General features: G+C 32.7%; 1 protein-coding gene across 9 annotated transcripts in view; it reads right to left on the reverse strand.

The window, feature by feature from the left end:
• Positions 1-20,914, reverse strand: part of Csmd3 (CUB and Sushi multiple domains 3) — a 1,211,921-nt gene that overhangs the window by 762,730 nt on the left and 428,277 nt on the right. For all 9 annotated transcript variants that reach the window (XR_001781523.2, XR_003951374.1, NM_001081391.2 and 6 more), the window contains exon 6: positions 15,931-16,043. Coding sequence is in view for 7 of the 9 variants with exons in the window: in NM_001081391.2 (NP_001074860.2) it covers positions 15,931-16,043 (113 nt within the window). In the remaining 2 variants the exon portion in view is untranslated. The remainder of the gene's footprint in view (positions 1-15,930; positions 16,044-20,914) is intronic.

Below are 20,914 nucleotides of genomic sequence, written 5' to 3' on the forward strand. Positions count from 1 at the left end.
CTGTTTGTCCTTTGTGTAGAGAAAGGCCACTGATTAGCTTGAGTTAATTTTATATCCAGCTACTTCACTGAAGCTCTTTATCAGGTTAAGGAGTTTTCTGGTGGAATTTTTAGGATAACTTATATATACTATCATATCATCTGAAAATAGTGATATTTTGACTTCTTCCTTTCCAATCTGTATCCCCCTGATCTCCTTTTGTTGACTAATTGCTCTGGCTAGGTCTTTGAGTACTATATTGAATAGGTAGGGAGAACTGGGCAGACTTGTCTAGTCCCTGATTTTAGTGGAATTGCTTCAAGTTTCTCTCCATTTAGTATGATGTTGGCTACTGGTTTGCTGTATATTGCTTTTATTATGTTTAGGTATAGGCCTTGAATTGCTGATCTTTCCAAGACTTTTATCAGGAATGGGTGTTGGATTTTGTCAAATGCTTTCTCCAGAGACACTGTAAGTTATAGAGGAGAAATGGGAAAAGCCTTGAAGACATGAGGACAGAGTACAAATTCCTGAAAAGAACAGCAATGGCTTGTGCTGTAAGATTGGGAATCAACACATAGCACCTCATAATATTGCAAAGCTTCTGTAAGGCAAAAGACACTGTTAATAAGACAAAAAGGCCACCAACAGATTGGGAAAGGATCTTTACCAATCCTAAATCAGATAGGGGACTATTATCCAATATATATCAAGAACTCAAGAAAATGGGCTCCAGAAAAATCAAATAACCCTATTTTAAAAATGGGCTACAGACCTTAATAAAGAATTCTCAACTGAGAAATACCGAATGGCTGAGAAGCACCTGAAAAAATGTTCAGAATCCTTAATCATCAGGGAAATGCAAATCAAAAGAATCCTGAGATTCCACTTCATATCAGTCAGAATGGCTAAGATCAAAAATTTTGGTGACAGCAGATGCTGGCTATGATGTAGAGAAAGAGGAACACTCCTCCATTGTTGGTGGGATTACAAGCTGGTACAACAACCCTGGAAATCAGTCTGGCGGTTCCTCAGAATATTGGACATAGTACTACTGGAAGATCCAGTACTACCTCTCCTTGGCATATACCAAGAAGATGTTCCAACGGGTAAGAAGGACATATGCTCCACTATGTTCATAGCAGCCTTATTTATAATAGCCAGAACCTGGAGAGAACCTGGATGTCCCTCAACACGAATAAATAAAGAAAGTGTGGTACATTTACACAGTGGAGAACTATTCAGCAATTAAAAACAATAAATTTATGAATTTCTTAGGCAAATGGATGGATCTGGAGGATACCATCCTGAGTGAGGTAACCGAATCACAAAAGAACACAGATGATATGCACCACTGATAAGCAGATATTAACCCAGAAACTTAGGCTACTCAAAATACAATTTGCAAAGCACATGAAACTCAAAAAGAAGGAAGATCAATGTGTGGATACTTCGTTTCTTCTTAAAATGGGGGACAAAATACCCATGGAGGGAGTTACAGAGACAATGTTTGGAGGTGAGATGTAAGAAAGGACCATCCAGAGACTGTCTCACTAGGGGATCCACCCTGTACTGGCCAGTTTTGTGTCAACTTGACACAACTGGAGTTATCACAGAGAAAGGAGCATCAGTTGGGGAAATGCCTCCATGAGATCCAGCTGCAAGGCATTTTCTCAATTAGTGATCATGGGGGATGTCCCCTTGTGGGTGGGATTATCTCTTGGCTGGTAGTCCTGGTTCTATAAGAGAGCAGGCTGAGCAAGCCAGAGGAAGAAAGCCAGTAAAGAACATCCCTCCATGGCTTCTGCATCAGCTCCTGCTCCCTGACCTGCTTGAGTTCCAGTCCTGACTTCTTTCAGTGATGAACAACATTGTGGTTATGTAAGATGAATAAACCCTTTCCTTCCCAACAGCTTCTTGGTCATGATGTTTGTGCAGGAATAGAAACCCTGACTAAGACACACCCCATATACAAACACCAAACCCAGACACTATTGCATACGCCAGCAAGATTTAGCTGACAGGACCCTGATATAGCTCTCTCTTGAGAGGCTAAGCCAGTGCCTGGAAAATACAGAAGTGGATGTTCACAGTCATCTATTGCATGGAACACAGGTCCCCTAGTGAAGGAGCTAGAGAAAATAACCAAGGAGTCAAAGGGGTCTGCAACACTATAGGAGGATCAACAATATGAACTAACCAGTCCCCCCCCCCCCAGAACTGTGACTCTAGTTGCATATGTAGCAGAGGATGGCCTAGTCAGACATCAACAGGAGGAGAGGCCCTTGATCTTGCAAAGATTATATGCCCCAGTACAGGGGTACGCCAGGGCCAGGAAGTGGGAGTGGGTGGGTTGGAGAGCAGGACAGTAGGAGGGTATAGGGAACTTCTGGGATAGCATTTGAAATGAAGAAATCATCTAAAAAAATCATTAGAAAAAAAACAAAAAGAAAAAGAAAAGAAAAGAAAAGAAAAGAAAAGAAAAGAAAAGAAGCCCCCAACTCTAACCCAGAAGCTATACCCAATTCATAACATCCCACATAGGAATAAAACTAGTTTTCTCCAATGGGAACATATAAACCACACGTAATTACAGGCAGTTGATGGCAAGCACAAAAATGACTCAGAGTATTTCTGGAAGTTTTTCTCTTTTATTTTGATTCATAATTATTTGTCTGAACCTTTTTGTGAAATGTTGCTATATATATATATATATATATATATATATATATATATATATATATATATATAATATTTGCTCACATATCTATTACCCTTCTTAGCTGAAAATTTTGAAAGTACTGTGTCCATTTCTACAGCATATCTTTGCTCACATACTTTACATTCCTAAGTAAGAAAATTTTCTAGATTACTCTAAAAATATAGAGCGAATTCCAAACCACTTGACAATGATTATACTACAGTTTCAGAACTAGCTACAGACAGCTGTATCAAAAGAATGGAGAGGAAAAGAATGAAGCCAAATAAAATCTGCCTAAATAACTCAAACCTTTACTCTGGATATGATCGAACATTTGGAAAGATGAATACTTACTTTTACAGTTTATATTTTAGGAACATGTTTTATATTGCTATGAGAAGCAATTTGGTAATAGAAGCTGAAGAAGGACAGAGAAGAGTGTTTTTATGAAGAAGTTATAATTATTATATAAAAGTCAGTCTTGTGGATAGAAATAAGGGCCTACCACAGAAATAGGAGGCCAACCCTATCTCAGATTAGGTTGAAGGTATGTCTGAAAAACTCTGCTAATATGAGATGAGATGGACAGTATGTTTTGATAATTAGACTAAAGTACGTGAAAGATGTGATATTTATAGGCCTTCTCATATATAAGACTGGGGTATAGTTCAGAAGAAATGCACTGGAGGTACAATATTATAAGCACTTACCGTAGGACTTCAAGAGATGATGCACCAAAAAAAAATGATTATAAGCATTAATTCAGACATTAAATCTAAAAATAAAATCCTAAAAATGCATTTTAGTAAGGTGTATTATCCCAAAATTAAAATGTAGAAAACATGGTTCAAGAATAGAAAAAAGAATCAACAGTGACAAATCGGTTAGCCTGTTTTAAGTTAAGAACTAAATGTGATGACCTCCATCAATCATAGAGGTGGACTCTGATGAGAAGTGTGATACAAAGAGAAGACAATAAATACATAAGATGAATATTAGAAAGATAAATAATGTACAGTTTCTCATATGAACTCAGTGGATAGAATGGAAAGATCATTTTCTTTTTCTCTCTCTCTCTCCCAAAGTATCTCTCTCTCTCTCCCTCTCTCTCTCTCTCTCTGTCTGTCTGTCTCTGTGTCTCTGTCTCTCTCTGTCTCTCTCTGTCTGTGTGTGTGTGTGTGTGTGTGTCTTTCTCTCCCTCCCTCCCTCCCTCCCTCCCTCCCTCCCTCCCTCCCTCCCTCCCTCGCTCCCTCTCTTTCTTATTAGTTTGTCACCTGGAATCCGAAAAAACACACTGTCCTAGTTGTCTACATGCATTACTTTTCTTGAATGATTTTTTTCACATTCTTATATTTCATGCTCTGGTGCCTAATATTTGGTAAGAAACTTTACTAAAGATTCACATAAGGTTGTCTCTGACATTACTCTGAACTTTAGGAGGGAACTCAACAAATCTAAAGAATTTAAATAATTGTCCATAAAGTGAATACAAATAGAATCTTAAAGCCCATACTTATTCCACATTTAGATAGATATTTTCCTTTTTGAGAAACTTTTTTTTCTAATACAATCCATAATCAAAATAACCTCCATAAGTAGGATATTTCTAATTTATAATTTTCTAATATTTAAAAATTCTATTTATAAAAGTTTCTTCTAACAAGTGAATTAAAGACATTGCAAAATTATATATAATTTCTTTTTAACACATTACATCATTACATAATTTCTTTAATACTTTAATTTATAACATTAAGTGTGTTTTCCCTCCATATGCAGGAATAAAATTACATATATTACATATATTATAATATATGTAATATGTTATGCATATAAGTATATACATTAGATATTATTTAATATATATTATCCATGAATTTAATAATTTCTACTCAATACAATGCAATAGAGTATTTCTAATTTCTTGTCCTTTTGTAGTGTTGTTTTTTTACACATTGTTTAGTTAAATCCTTAAAGATCAAGTTGTATGTTCTTTTCATCTGCTTAAAACTCTTTTGTGAGTCTGACATTTGGGACACTGCTCAGTTTTTCCAGTTTACTTCCACTTACATAATATATCTCTTCACAATTTGAATAAATTCTGAGTTCTCCAGACTCATTAGGTTTCTTCTTAGAAGTGCTGTAGCTTCCCTGCCCTGTTTTCTTGTCTAGACAGGACCCCATTCCACTCTTCTTATGCAAAGCTTCTTATTTTACATGATATATCAGCAGAGATGTATATTTATCTCTATACTTATTCCTCTGGTGAGTGTGTGTATTTGTAATGTGTTTTTGATTTATAATGTGTTTGTGATTATTTAGAATTTTTATATTTATCGATATAAATATGCCACAATATAAGTATTAGTTATACATGTTTCCAGTTGATCATTCTTTCAATTATATTTCAAACTTCTGAGTTAATACCATTCAGCTTCAAGGTTTATCTGGTGAGACTTATGATCAGAAGAATGCCTGTGTGTGTGTGTGTGTGTGTGTGTGTGTGTGTGTGTGTGTAACTGGATTAAATATCATGGTACAAGCATTCACACTTGGTCATTCTAATAGTTATGGTAAAGGTAGACAGAGAATGCTGTCAATTTATTTTGCAAGAAGGTAAAATTCCATTATTCACTTACATACTTACATGTCAGAATTGATATCTATGTGTTTAAAAATTACAAATTTGTGGACAATTTTGAAGTAAATTATAATTCAGGTAGCATTTAACAGTTTTAATTTTTAACACTCAGTGTTAATTAATGAGCTGAAATTATATTAGTTTGTTTGCCTTTTATTATTTATATTTCATTAAAGATTAAACATTTTCAGTATCTTATAAAACTCAGAAATTTATAATGTTTCAACAAACATAATTGATATTAATATTTTCAGTGCAAAATTATTAGTTACTTTATTTCTGGCAACTTTTAAACTCTGAAACAGATGTTTTCCATTAAATTAGATATAGAGAATTAAAATATCACAGTAGTAATATCTTATTACTGTGCTAGAAACTGAAATATATCCTGAAAATGAAAATAAAAGACAGACTTATATGATTTCTATCTTTCTCTCATACTTACATTTTGATTCCTCCCATTTCCTACTCTGCCCTTCCTCTTTCTTTCAGATGAACTCTTTCTTTGTTTTCTTTCAGAAAGAGAAAACAAAAGAAAGAGCAGCCCTCCAAGGAATATCAACCAGACTTGGCCTAACAATAAAAATAAGACACTGGACATGGCAACCCAGGGAGAGGAAAAGGGTCCCAAGTTCCCGCAAGAGTCTGAGACTGCGAATTCCATAAGAACACCAAGGTAAAGATCATTAACATATAAGCAGAGGACCTAGGTCAGACCCATATAGGGTCCATGTTTGTCATTTCATTTTCTTTGATCCCCTATGAACCCTGCTTCCTTGAATCTGTGGGATATACTCTAATATAGTAAGAAAAAGATTTTACGAGAAGGTGAAAATAACAAACTTAAGAATACAAATAGTTATTGAGATATTTATAAGGAATAATGAAGAGAAAATAACATATATTTAGAAAAGAGATAAATCCTGGCATCATATAGAGCCAATCTTTTCCTATGCTTTTAGTTCAGACTTGGATATGTCCTCAAATTGCAAAACAGAGGAAGATGTGCAGTTCCACAATATATAAATCTAATTCTAAAAATTATATACTTCATACAAGTATATCTATATCTATATCTGTCTGTCTGTCTGTCTGTCTATCTATCTATCTATCTATCTATCTATCTATCTATTGATCTATCCTTTTTTCCAAATAATATGCTTCAGCCAGCTTTAGACAAATATAAAAATAGTTTTGCTGTAAAAGTTTTTTAGATAACTTTGATTTAAAAGGCCCTTGAGTACAGAATTTTTGGTAAAATTGTTCCTTTTCTTAGAAGAAAACTTTGAGCACTTTGTAAATGTGTAATTCTCAAATACTAACAATACTATAGGTAAGAATTCTCTTACTTATAGAATATTAAAAATATTGTTCACTTCATGTTAAAATTGACTTTGGCCTGCAGCCCCACTTATCATTTAATTAAATTAGAATGCCCTATAGAAAACTATTAAGTTGGGTAGCAAAGAAAGAGATAAATGTGTCATGAAAAAACATTATAAATTATATAAGAAGAATTCTGACAAGAAGATAAGAATATGGAAGGGTCATTTGTGCACAAAGGTATGTAGAAAGTATTAAGTTGCAAATCAAAGATATGCACTAGGCAGAAGTCCATTGTGAAGTGTATAGAAAGCTTAAAGTGTTGTGTCCTTTATGTGACAATAGAATTTTCATACAGAGAAAACTCACTTTTCTTTGCTTTTCATGTAGTCAGTGATTACAGGATAATCATTCCATTTCAAAGCATATAACACTAGATTGAGGAAGAATATTAGCTCTGCGGTAATTCAATGTTTTAAATCCCTCTAAGCCAATGGAAAAGTTGAAAACAAGATTAAGTTTAGTTAATGCTTCTTATGAATTTAGGGGCGATCAGAGTCTTCATTTTTAATAGAGCAAATTATTTCTGGTTGACACATTTAATAAATATTTTAAGATTAAAAAATCTATAGTTGGTATACAACTTTCATGATTTCTTAAAGAATGGGTGGCTTTTGAAAGAAAAATGAAAAAGGAACCGCAGAAAATGAGCTGCCTACTAGAAAGCATCAGAAGATGACATCAGAAGAGGACATCAGAAGAGGACATCAGAAGATGACATCAGAAGATGACATCAGAAGATGACATCAGAAGATGACATCCGATGCAGTGCTAATGTAGTTAGGAAAACCAACGTTCCCAGTCCCATGCAATCATACATCAACTCTACTTGATTACCTTATAAAGACAGCAAGAATCATATCTAAATAACTAATCGTCAATAATCAACTCAAGTTGTACTCCAAATTTTAAAAAATACATAATTCTAATGTAGTAAAGAAATGAACAACTCTTGAAGAAAAAAAATAACATTCAATTTGAAATGTCCTAATAAGTACAAGAAGTCAACAGCTTTCAAAATACTTTAGGAAATCTCCAATGAAAAAAATATGTTGTTTATATTTTATACTGCTTATTTAATTCTTATTTACATACTTGCTAAATGAAATTAAGAATTGTTTCTACTTCTTTTAATATTTTTCCAAATGGCGTAATTTTATTAACATATGTCATATTGTTTCATTGTTATTGTTTTTGTTAGTTGTTTGATGAGATCTGTAAGCCCATTGAATGGTTAATTAGAAGGTAAGGGATACTGAAGGATTTCACAGAAGTGATCACTGAAGATATATATCAGGCTAAAGCTGTGTTGTCTGACAGTATATTTGTGGACTTTAAGTCACAGGAATAATAATATTTAGATGGCAAGGAGCTGTCTTTGTGCAGTCTGTGCCAATGTATAAATTTAAAACTCAGTGCTCTTTCCACAATATGTGCATGCAGAACATACAAGCCAGAGAATCCCTCATTGTCTCTCTATCTTTGTCTTTCTGCATTTGTGCTTCTATGAATTTCTCCCTTTCTACATCAGTAGTTTCAGTTTTTATTACCCTACTATTTAAACAGCTGAATTGGGAAAATGCTTACTGAGTTTTTGTTATATTGATAAGATATTAAAATAAGTATGTTTTTGTAAGTTTGATCAGTGCATGACCAGAATTTCTGAAGGTTAACCTGAGTCATGGGCATTCTAAATCATGATTAATTGGTTGTCTGGATGAAAGGAAGATACATTTCATTGTAAAAAGAGTGATTTTCTCTAGCTTCTTCATTGGGGACTCTGTGCTCAGTTCAATGGATGGCTGACCATCCATTAGACTAAGCACAGGGTCCCCAATAAAGGAGCTAGATAAAGGACATAAGGAGCTGAAGGGATTTACAGCCCCATAGGAGGAACAACAATATGAACTAACCAGTATACCCAGAGCTCCCAGGGACTAAACCACCAACCAAAGAGTATAAATGGTGGGACTCATGGCTCTACCTGAACATGTAGCAGAGGATGGCCTAGTCACTCATTAATGGGAGGAGAGGTCCTTGGTCCTGTGAATGCTCTATGCCCCAGTGTAGGGGAATGCCAGGGACAGGAAGTGGGAGTGAATGTGTTGATAATCAGGGGAAGGGGAAGGGGGAGGAGGGGTTCAGAGGGGAAACCAGGAAAGGGAATAACGTCTGAAATGTAAATAAAGAAAATATCTAATAAAAAAAATAAAGTGCAAATTGTACACCCAAAAAAAACTGAGTGATTTTATTATATAAATAATACATTAAATTTTAGCATTTTCAAAAACATGACATAAATATGACTTCATTACTCTGCCAATTATTATACTGCTTTCACTCCACACTGTTGGTTTGTACAAATCTAAAGAAATACAAGATTTAAAAAGTATATAACAGATGTTTTACATGTGTGCATGTCTATTCGCTGGTTATACAAATCTATTGATATCTCACAAAGTTAATTTAAATGTTACTTGCTAATTATGTGACATGAATTACTGAACATAATTTTAGCATTATGCCACTATATACTTACATATGTTCCCTTTTTAAAAGTACTCAACTGAAATTATCTCAAAAAAAAAACCCTGACAATGTACAATGAAAAATTGAAGCCTCTATTAAGTGTTGTGAGTGTCTTATTCTGAGTTTCAAACACTGCTTCTCTTACAAATGACATGTTTGACAGTGACTTTTAGGTAAGTTGTGGTTGCACATTAAGAATGACACTGCTGATGCTGATGTTAGCAACAATAATAACAGCAAACAATTTCTCTGTCTCTTATTCACAGACAAAGGTCATTTAAAGTGTTTTAGATGTGTTATCTAAGATAACAATGATCATTTTCTGAACGTCCATATATGTACACATCTATATATTAACATTGATGAGAAGCAGAGAGCTGCAGTCATAAAGACCTATATCTGCCAGTGCACAGGGTAGCCTAGCACTTGATGCTTTTTGCCAAGTCTGCTGTTTTTTCAAATAGCATCTCAATGAATGTCTGCTTCTCTGGACATATACAATGTGAGGCACAGAGTTTTACAGGACATATGCAGGCTTTTGATGAGGCCCCACTTCCCACCTAATCATGTATGCATGGGTAGGCCACATACAAGTAAGTTGTCCTAACATCTTTGTGTTCTGTTGGGTAAAATAGAGGTGTGGGGATTATATAAACTGAGGCATATGCAGATATTATACAAATTGTGATTCATATTATTTATGCTTGCATAACATTTGATCATTAATCACCTACAATAGGAATATTGGGAATCCAGTCACCCTCCCACCAAAAAGGACATCTTTGTTTTCACTCTTCCAAGCACATCATATTTCTCCAAACACCTTCTGAAAACTAAATTTTTCTAAAGTCATGAGATAATGAAAGGGAGGTTGGGACACATCAATTTTATATGGATCCTTTTTTTGTTTTAGACAGATATTTAAATTATAAGGCTCTGTTAAAAGTATTTGCAAACTTATGATTACTACATGATCAGAGCAAAGCACCCCCTCATCCTATAGTAAGAAGTCTGAGCTCTATATTTCTATAAAAACTTTATGGATCACAAGGGCTAATGATGATGGCACGAGCACCAATATCAATATCTGATACACTAATTGCAGTACGACAAACATTTCTTCTGAAATCAATAATTCATAGAAAAATGTCAACATTAAAAAAGTATCCATACAGCATTTTAGAGGACAGTAATGTATGTTAATCTAGTTGACATTTTTATGTCTTACTGAAATTTAAGTCTTGAGTTGCAATAAGGTAAAAGCGAACTAACAGGTTGCATATAGGGCATCATGTTAATACCAAAGATCTATTGGTATTATCGCTTAAGAGAACTTTAGCTAATATTGATAGTAGGCCAAGCAAAGGAAATCATGGAGTGTAACAGACAACTGACTATGCTGAATAAAGAACTCAGGAATTCCATGCATACATCAACAATAGATGCCCACATGCTACTCATTTACCAAGAAGTAACAACTCTCCAAAAAACAGTTTGTTCATGAAAACCAAAGTTTTATGTCAATAACTTGGTTATATTTCACAACTATTAAGATTCACAGGCTATTCTTACATTTACAAGTATTCTCGAAAAGAGGTAAGTGTTCTAATCTTGAAGACCTGAGTACTCACTTTGAGAAGAGAATATATATGCAAAAAAAGACTTATAAATTAAAGTTCAGTGATATATGTTGTTTCTAGTAACAGCATAATTGAATATGTTACAAAAATAAGATAGTTTATCATTTATTGGACTCTTGCAACTGATTGACAATTAGTACTCTTCAAATTTGAAAATATTTTCTATTTAAATGTCAGTAGACAATACCTTTGTCATAGTGCTTGGTGTATTTTATAAGAGTGGTAGAAATTGAAACCACGTTCTGAACTATTTTAGAGCTTTAAAAATTCTATGAGATTATAAAGTTAATATAATTTTATTTTATTTTGAATTTATAATATCAAAAGGACACATATGCTTATAAAATATTGACATAAAATAACATACAAAGCAAAGTTATATGTTAGTTATGTTGTCACATTTTTATGAAAGTATCTATAATCTTTCCTACTTAGTTATGTCATTCATATTTTTTCAAAATCGATATTTATTTTGATCAATTCTTGTTATTAGAAATTAGTGAAAATTTATACAAAAACTCTATGAAACATTTAAAAATACTGATATTTACTATGATTTTTAGTTCATTTCATTATTTTTCTTGTTTTTTCCTCTTGTGCTTTTTTTTTTCTTTTTTTGTTTTTTGAGACAGGGTTTCTCTGTGTAGCCCTGGCTGTCCTGGAACTCACTCTGTAGATCAGGCTGGCCTCGAACTCAGAAATCTATCTGCCTCTGCCTCACAAGTGCTAGGATTAAAGGCATGTGCCACCACTTCCAGGCATGCATCACAGTTTTAAACCCTTAGTCTAAGTGATCTTTTTAGCAGGGTCCCACTGAAAAGACTACCAGAAGTATTTGCCTTTTCTTTATTTGTGTAGTGTCTACGATAATATGTAATATATTAATCCATAATAAGAATATATATATATATATATATGTGTGTGTGTGTGTGTATGTATATATATATAATTTGATCCTAAATACCATCATCTGCCTTATCTACTTAAATGACTTATTTAACAAAAAAAAAAAATAGCATAGATTGCCTGAATGATTTTAAATTTCTAATCCTCACAGTTCTCCTTCCCTCTTGCTTATATTATGGGCATGTAAATCTCATAGTATATGGGTCAGCCTGGACCTTCTATATGCTTCTCATAATATATGGGTCAGCCTGGACCTTCTATATGCTAGGCAAGCATTCTTCTAGCTGGACTGTGTCCCCAACCCACATGATTTCAATTTTATAATAAAATTTTATTTTTTATTATAATATAATTATATAATTTCACCGTTTCTTCCGCTCTAGTCATTCAATATATTCCTCCTTTTAAACTCATAGCCATTTTAAAGAGTTAATTGTTGCCTCATACATACACATTTTTATACAATGTATTTGTACTTTATTTTGAGTATTAACATGGTGATCAAGCTAATTTTTTTTCTAGAAATGACTATACTTTCTTACAATTGAGAGAAATGGTTTGCTAGATTTGATTCTAGTGAGCATGATTTTCATAATTTATTATGAAATGCTTCAGACTGGAATATGTAAATAAAATAATATTCAGCTGTTTTATTGTACCTTACAAATCTGGAATTTATTAAAGGAGTTTTAACGGAGATCCATGAGTATGTTGCTAAATCAATTTTCAGAACTGTAATATTTTTAAAAAGCTAGTGCTTTATTAATAAACTAATAGTTTATTTTAACTATATTATTAATTGATATTTCCTTTCTATATCTATAAAATACAATGGATTTTTCAAGATAAATATATAAATTTTATATGACTTCCAGATTTTTAGGGCATTATATTTTATATTGGCATGACTATTAACATTTATTTACATCCCAGAATAAGTATTACGAGGAAACATTTAGTGTTATTTAATACAGAAGTATCCCAGTTATCTGGGCTTTTAGGTTTACAATGCCAACTAAAAGAATAAATTCCATAAACAAGAAATGAAATAGAAGGGAAACATATTTTCATTCTTGGATTTTTCCCCCTATAATAAAATTACAATAGAAAATTTTCTAGTTAAAAGTAATCAGGATTGAAAAGAAATTAAAGGAGAAAAAAAAACAATGATATCAAAATTAAAAAAAGAGATTGTTCAGTCAATCATAAACACTAAACACCAATATTTAGTTTTTGTTCTCTTAGAACTTAGTAAAAGGAAAATGGTAGCTTGTGCCATTTGCTAAAAATAATGCGGTTTGTCTCTAGGATTTTTTGTAAGAGTCATTTACAACCTTTTCTATAACATACAGACATTGGAAATTTAATAAAAACTATTAGTTTATAAAATAAGTGTATAATCTGTGGGATGGATAAATACTTACAGAGAACTACAAAGCAACCCTCAATATATTTATCCAAAAGTAAAGGTAATCTCCTAGACCATAGCAAGAATAGCAGACACTGACTGAGTGAACAAATGATTTCTGAAGATTCATAATTATTTACTCATCAGATTATAGGAGGTGTTTTACAAGGAGGAATAGGGGAAATCTTGGTTCCTAGTTTTTGTTAATAATGGATGTGTGTGAATACCATAAGAAAAATAGATGCCCATTGAAATTAAACACATGGTTAACAACATTAGTAGAGCATGAATTAAAATGATAATAATGAAAAATTTAAAAATTACTGTTACGTGTACAGAAATGCATTCTATACTTTTAAGCCCAGAATATATACATAACATTAAAAAATATTTTGGGGAAGAAACCTCCTTCCCAGTTTTACTTTCTACATACCACATTGTCAAAAGTGGTTCCAAGAAAAATAAAATTCTAAAAAATTGTGGGCACATTCGTTGTAACTGAGTAATGAAAAACTCACTTTTTGGTTTTAACTCTGGCTCCAGAAATTAAATATTCAGTTCGGTCACAATATTTACAGTTCTTTTTCTTCTGGCTGGGATGTGTGTTTTTCACTCATCCTAATTGAGAGATGATCTCATTCCACCCAAACTATTTCCCTGGATGTAAAATTTGTGTTTTTACTCTAAGAAAACATCAATCTCTGCATTTGCATAGAACTGGTGTGTCTCACTATTGTGGCTTGTTTCACTCATAGTACCTAAGCTACAAGAACTCAGACAATAGGGATTGAATTACCTATGTATACAAGAAGAACCACCTTAAAGAAAAATAGTGGAATGAATAAGAATAAAAAATATATAAAGAATTAGTAATTTAAACTTTATTTTCTACAACATATCTTCAATTTTTTTATCAGCTTATGTACCATTTTCAGTGGTAGGCAATATTGATAAATTAAATTAAGTCTTGAAAGTACTCTTGAAGGTAATGTAAGATTGAGTGGAGGAACAGTGAGAATAACCAAAGATCTAAATCTACTTGTATTTGGGCCATTATCTCATGAAGCAAAATATAAAAACCCTACTTTAATATGATTTTTATAAAATAATATTACATTAAAATGACATATCATTTAATATTGAGATACACTTGATTTTCCTCACATCTTCAAATATAAATAAAATGTCAGCTATTACTTCTATCCTGCTATCAGTAAAACAGAAGGCATAAGACTGAAAGGCCATCAACAGCAAAAGTTAAGATTTTAAGCTTTGAATAATTGCAACCCTACATTTCTCATTTCATTATACAGAAGAATCACAAACCTAAAGTCAGATAGATGAAAATAATGTAAAAATTAGACAGTTAGAGAGGTTACCAGAAAGCTCAAGGGTCTACAGTAACTATTTCTTTAAAAAAAAAAAAAAAAAAAAAAAAAAAAGTACTTCTGGTTCTGAAGTGGTTTATCAAGGAACCAGATAAAATATACTTAGAATTTTAGATGGAACATTGGTTTAAATTGATAATGTTCAAATGATCATGAATGGATCTCTATATTAATAGAAGCTATGAAAGTAAGTAAAAAATGCTGTGTATGTTTATCTTTAACCCATAGTACTTTTTGGTGGTTAATATTTTCTGTTATGGGAAATAATTAACAAATTAGGTAGTTTTAAAAGCATATTTGTACTCAACATCAATTCCGTTATTCTACAAAGACATTTGAAAATTATCTTTAGGGAATAGTCTATAAATTATTTAAGGTGTTTCATTAGTATTTTTTATTTACAGAAATATCTGTTACTCTACTAGGAAAATCAAGATACAACTCACATTAATCTGTTATACTAATTAGAGAGAAGCTTCATTGATCCAATATTTGTAGAAGTCTCTTGCCTTTAAAATATTAATTAGTCACTGAAATATGTACTTCAAAAGACAACATATGTTCTGATAGAATTTCAGTTAATTAAGATCTGCTATGATGAGTCACCATATTAAATCTACAAAATGCTTAAGATAAAAGAATACCAGAGGAAATGTTTAAAAGCACAAAAGCAAACAAAAAGAGCTAATGGAGTATGTAACTTTAACAATGCTCACTATCGCCTGAGCAGTTGCTGATACACTAGTGTGAGTGAAATGACTTGCTATATATTGAGTCTGACATAGTGTCCATCGGGCTCTCGAATTATTACTGAGTATTGTAGAAACTACATTGTTTTTGGTGTTTTATCTTCCTCCTAAATTTGTCCCAATGAGTTTTCCAAAGTAACCCTTCAAATATTATAGCCTACTCATTTAAAATTATGCCTGTTAATAAAATCGGTAGATAGGAATTCTATTAAGATTAATTATACTTGTAGTAACAGACAAACTATGTATAAAAATGGAATTAAGGTGATAAAGAACTAACTCACAACTACAGGTTTTCTGCATGATTTTGTAGCATGCTTTCTGCTGAAGCATATCATTAAGTCCAAATATTGTATCTTCTTCAATATACATTCTAGAAGTCATAATATTTTTTAACTTTAATCATTGTGCTATATGAGACTCTATGATTTTTAATATGTAATTTAGTTATGAACACAATGTTTTCTTAGAAATAATGACATTCTCTTCTGATGTAAATCAACTTTATAAATGTAAAGGACTTTTTTTTTCAGACTATACAATGCAGTTGTGCATACCAAAATCATTTTACACATCAAGAGAAGAAGAGATGATCATTAAACATACCTTGGTAGGGAGCACTAAATCCTCGGTAGCGGTGATTGCTGTCTGTAACAAAATGCAGTCTGAGCCAGTTTTTGTTGCTGATAATTGGTGGTGGTATATTCATTCCAGATAACCTGAATTAAGAAAGAAAACAAAATAAAAATTTAAAAAGCTTTTGGGCAGTAATTATTCTTACTGACTTGGGGGGAATAAAAAAGGTAGTTACCTACATAAAATCTACAAACCAATGACTTTATACTGCCAACATTTTTTGGAAATATGAAATGTGTATGTATTATAGAATCAATCAAAATATGGTTTTAAATATTATATTTTAATCAGATTGCATGTATTGCTGAAATCTATTGTAAAAAATAACAACTTTCTAATACTCATTACTTGTTTTAGAGTATTGCACAATTAAAAGATTTATAACCTTGATAGTAATAAAGGTAACATTTAATTAGTGGTAATACTCACAGTACTTTTGTGTATATATTGGTATAACAAACTTGCAAAGTAGAATTCTTCAAAGAATTTGAGACTCATACTTCCAGTAGAAGACTGGATAGTTATCTTTACACCTTTGTTAGTCTCCTATTGTAAATATTTCAAATATGATAGCATCTTTAACCACATGTTCTTACTGTTTAACACAATTTAATAATGTTCTATATTTTCATGATTACCTGGGTTATATTTTATAACACCATATCAGGTTATAGACACTGATGAATGGGAGGCAAAAGTGGATTTATTTGGGTGTAGGTTAAGTAGGCTGTGCACCCAGACAGGTATAAGAACTGATGAGGTTAAGTGAGGTCAAACCTGAGCTTCTGAGGCTTGGAAGGAAAACAAAAGTTGTAGACTCTCCCTTTTCTTCCCTTCTCTCTGCTGATAAGCCTTTGGTGCCAGGGCACCCCCAACAGAGAGGCAGAATGCAGTACCTAATTTGGGAATTATATTTAATATCAATGTAATTGGTGGGAAAGACACCATCCTGTCTTTAAGTTAAATGTTTATAGTGAAATATTGTAAATGTGCTCTAGGAAAATATCAATTATCATTAAACTATTAAGTAACTTGATTTTATAATTACCAACCATCTTTACAGAAGTTGTGTTTTTCTAATTTGATTTAATTAAGGAATGTCTCCTAAATATATTTCTTCCATATAGCTAACAAAAGTTTCCAATTATCCTATGTAGACTATTATGCTGTGCAGTAGAAGCTTTAAAACGTGTAAGCAGTCTGCAGATATATTTAATATTTTTCAACTCTATATTTTTTTATGCCTCAGAAGGAAATACTGATCTCTTTTTTTATTAGGTATTTATTTCATTTACATTTACAATGCTATCCCAAAAGTCCCCCACCCGCTCCCCCACCCACCCACTCCCACTTCCTTGCCCTGGCGTTCCCCTGTACTGAGGCAGATAAAGTTTGCACAACCAATGGGCCTCTCTTTCCAGTGATGGCCGACTAGGCCATCTTCTGATTCATATGCAGCTAGAGACAAGAGCTCTGGGAGTTACTGGGTAGTTCATATTGTTGTTCCACCTATAGGGTTGCAGATCCCTTTAGCTCCTTGGGTACTTTCTCTAGCTCCTCCATTGGGGGCCCTGTGATCCATCCAATAGCTGACTGTGAGCATTCACTTCTGTGTTTGCTAGGCCCCAAAATAGTCTCACAAGAGACAGCTATATCAGGGTCCTTTCAGCAAAATCCCGCTAGTGTCTGCAATGGTGTCAGTGTTTGAAGGCTGGTTATGGGATGGATACCCGGATATGGCAGTCTCTAGATGGTCCATCCTTTCATCTCAGCTCCAAACTTTGTCTCTGTAACTCCTTCCATGGGCGTTTTGTTCCCAAATCTAAGAAGGGGCAAAGTGTCTACTCTTTGGTCTTAGTTCTTCTTGAGTTTCATGTGTTTAGCAAATTGTATCTTATATCTTGGGTATTCTAAGTTTCTGGGCTAATATCCACTTATCAGTAAGTACATATTGTGTGAGTTCTTTTGTGATTGGGTTACTTCACTCAGGATGATGCCCTCCAGGTCCATCCATTTGCCTAGGAATTTTATAAATTCATTCTTTTTAATAGCTGAGTAGTACTCTATTGTGTAAATGTACCACATTTTCTGTATCCATTCTCTTAACTTGTGTTTGTTTTAAGGATATAAGGAACCATGATCCTCTCAGCATATCATTGGGTGATGGTAACAGACCACTGGGAGATAAGACACTGGGATACAACCACTGGTGAGGAGTATGCTTGCTGGCACTAAGTCCTCCTTTGGGCATGCATGCCACTCACGTATGAGAATCCACTCTCCTTATAGTCCTTGTTCAAGACCTTTTGTGAATGGCCACATATCCTTAGTAGCTTTATTATCCTGCAACATGATAACATTCATCTTGAAGTAGTCAATTTTAGTAAATATACACCTACCCCCAAAAAACAACCTTTACTTTACTATATCAGGGTGGCTATTAGTTTTCAGATTGCTGAATTTTATGCATTTCTCATTTCTATTCTATCTTTAGAATATACTCTAATATTTCTTTAGTTATCTATAATTTCCTCTTTTTTCCAGAGGTAGCTCTCATTATTGGTCTAGCTGGCTAAACTTTTTCATGATTGAATTTAATAAATAAAGACCCACAATATTTAGCTAGATAATTTAAACTAATTTCAAATATTTATTTCATTATTGTCAGAAATAAACAGGTTCTGCTTCTTTTTGTTGATTTGTTTGCTTCAAGTAGCAGTAAATAAATAAATAAATAAATATGCCTTTACATAATTCACACATAAAGGAGAGTATCCTGTTTCGTGCTAGATTTTGAAAATTCTCTGATTTTGTCAACAAAAATACTCATGGGGTGGATTAATTAGACAGCCTGCCTACATTTTTAAATGCAATGAAACTGTAGCACATTATTAGCTTTACTATAAATGTACTCAAGAACAAAGAACTTGAAAGGAGGCTTTTACAGAATTCATTAAATGAAAAGTAACTTCCCAATATTATTTAAAATAAAATAGAATGGACCAAGTGATACAAAGATAAAACTTTCCACATTTTCAAGGAAATTTAATGAATTTTCTGCAACATAGATAGCAAATGCAAGTACAAGCATTGTACAACTGTAAAACATGAAATGACTTTCTAGAGTGTAGGATAGTAGAGGCAAATGAGAGAAGGAGAATTGAACATAGCAATTTAGACATGGCAATTGCATATTTTAAATGGGTGCAACTAAAAGAAGACAAAGCAATCCTGAGCAAAAAGGATCATGCTAGAGAGACTATCACTCCATATTTCAAGATATAACACAAAAACTATGTTTCTCCTGAATGAATGTGACTGTCCTACATGCATGCCAATGGTTGTAGAAGTTAGAAGACATCTCTGAATCCCTTGAAGCTGGACTTATGGATGGCTGTAAGCCACTATGTAGATGCTAGGAATTTTTGCCCAGTAAACTAAAACAGGTAATGTTGTTAACCACTAAGCCATATCTCCATTCCATAAAACACTATGATACAAGTACAAAACACATATGTAGACAAGTGGAAAAATTGAAGTTCCAAACATGAGTATACATAGCTATAAACATGTGATATTTGACAACAAAGCCAAACAAACTAAACAACCAACTTTAAACAGGACAAAAGAAAAATATCTTCAACACACTGGTCAGAGAAAATTGTATGATTCCATACAGAAGAATAATATTAGACCCATACCTATAATCGTACACAAAACTTAACATCAAATGGATCAACATCAATGTGATATACAAAATGTTGAAAGCAATAGAAGAAAACATACAGAGACTCTATAAGATATAGGCATTGGAAAGAATTTTCTGAATAGATTTTCATTTTTCTAAGAATTAAAGTAAAGAACTGACAGGTGTAACCTCATTTCCATAAAAAGTTTATAATAACTACAGGAAAAAAATGAAGAAAATCCCACAGAATGGGAGAGGATATTTGTCAACTATGTATTTGACAGAAGATTAATATTCAAAAGATATAAATAACTTTTAAAAATCAAGGAAATGAAATGATAATTAAAATGGCTTATGAATCTGAATGGAGTCCTAATCGTAAGTGAAACACATAAGCCTTCATAATGACAGCCATGAGAAAAATATTCTAAAAGGTCTGGTAATTGTTAGTGTTTATATTACTGTTATAAAACATCATGACTCAAAGGAACTTTTGAAGAAAAAGGTTTATTTCAGCTTATATCTTCTATACATAGTCCATCACAAAGTTAGGGATGGAACTCAAAGCAGGGCTGTGGTGATAGCAAGTGAAAAACAATCAGTTTAGGAATGCTATTTACTGTCTTGTTTCTCATACCTTGTTCAGCCTATTTTCTTATACAACCCAGAACAGTCTGCCTAGGGATGGCAGACTTAAGGTAAACTAGGCCTGCCCACATCAATCAGTAATCAAGATAACATCCTAAATACTTTCATATATGCTGATTTCATAAAAGCATTTTCCATTTAAGGTACCCTCTTATCCAATATCTATATATATTTTGTCCATAACTATAGCACTTAACAATATAGCTGTCTAAACAAGATCAAAACAATAATAATACAAGTTAGCATACCATGGTGGGATAAAATCCTCAGGCCGCATATATGAACATATATAGGCAATTAATAACTGAAAGAAATATTATTAGTCTTTGTTTAGTAAATACCAACTGGTGCACTAAAATTATATAAGCAAAACTAAATAGACTCGGGATTTTGCATTTATGTATTTCTTTGTATATATGTGCTTATCTATATGTATCAATAATATTTAAAGAAGCCATAAATGTGGGGGAAAGGCATTGAGGGATTTATGGGAGGTATGGGTAGGAGAAATACTATAAATATAGTGTACATATACTATATTTAAAATATTAATTTAATTTAAAAAATAAAATTCAATTCTATAAAATAAAATGTAGTGACCTATCTGCATTCCCTTGT

This window comes from Mus musculus, chromosome 15, assembly GCF_000001635.26.
Source record: "Mus musculus strain C57BL/6J chromosome 15, GRCm38.p6 C57BL/6J".
Classification (NCBI taxonomy): domain Eukaryota; kingdom Metazoa; phylum Chordata; class Mammalia; order Rodentia; family Muridae; genus Mus; species Mus musculus.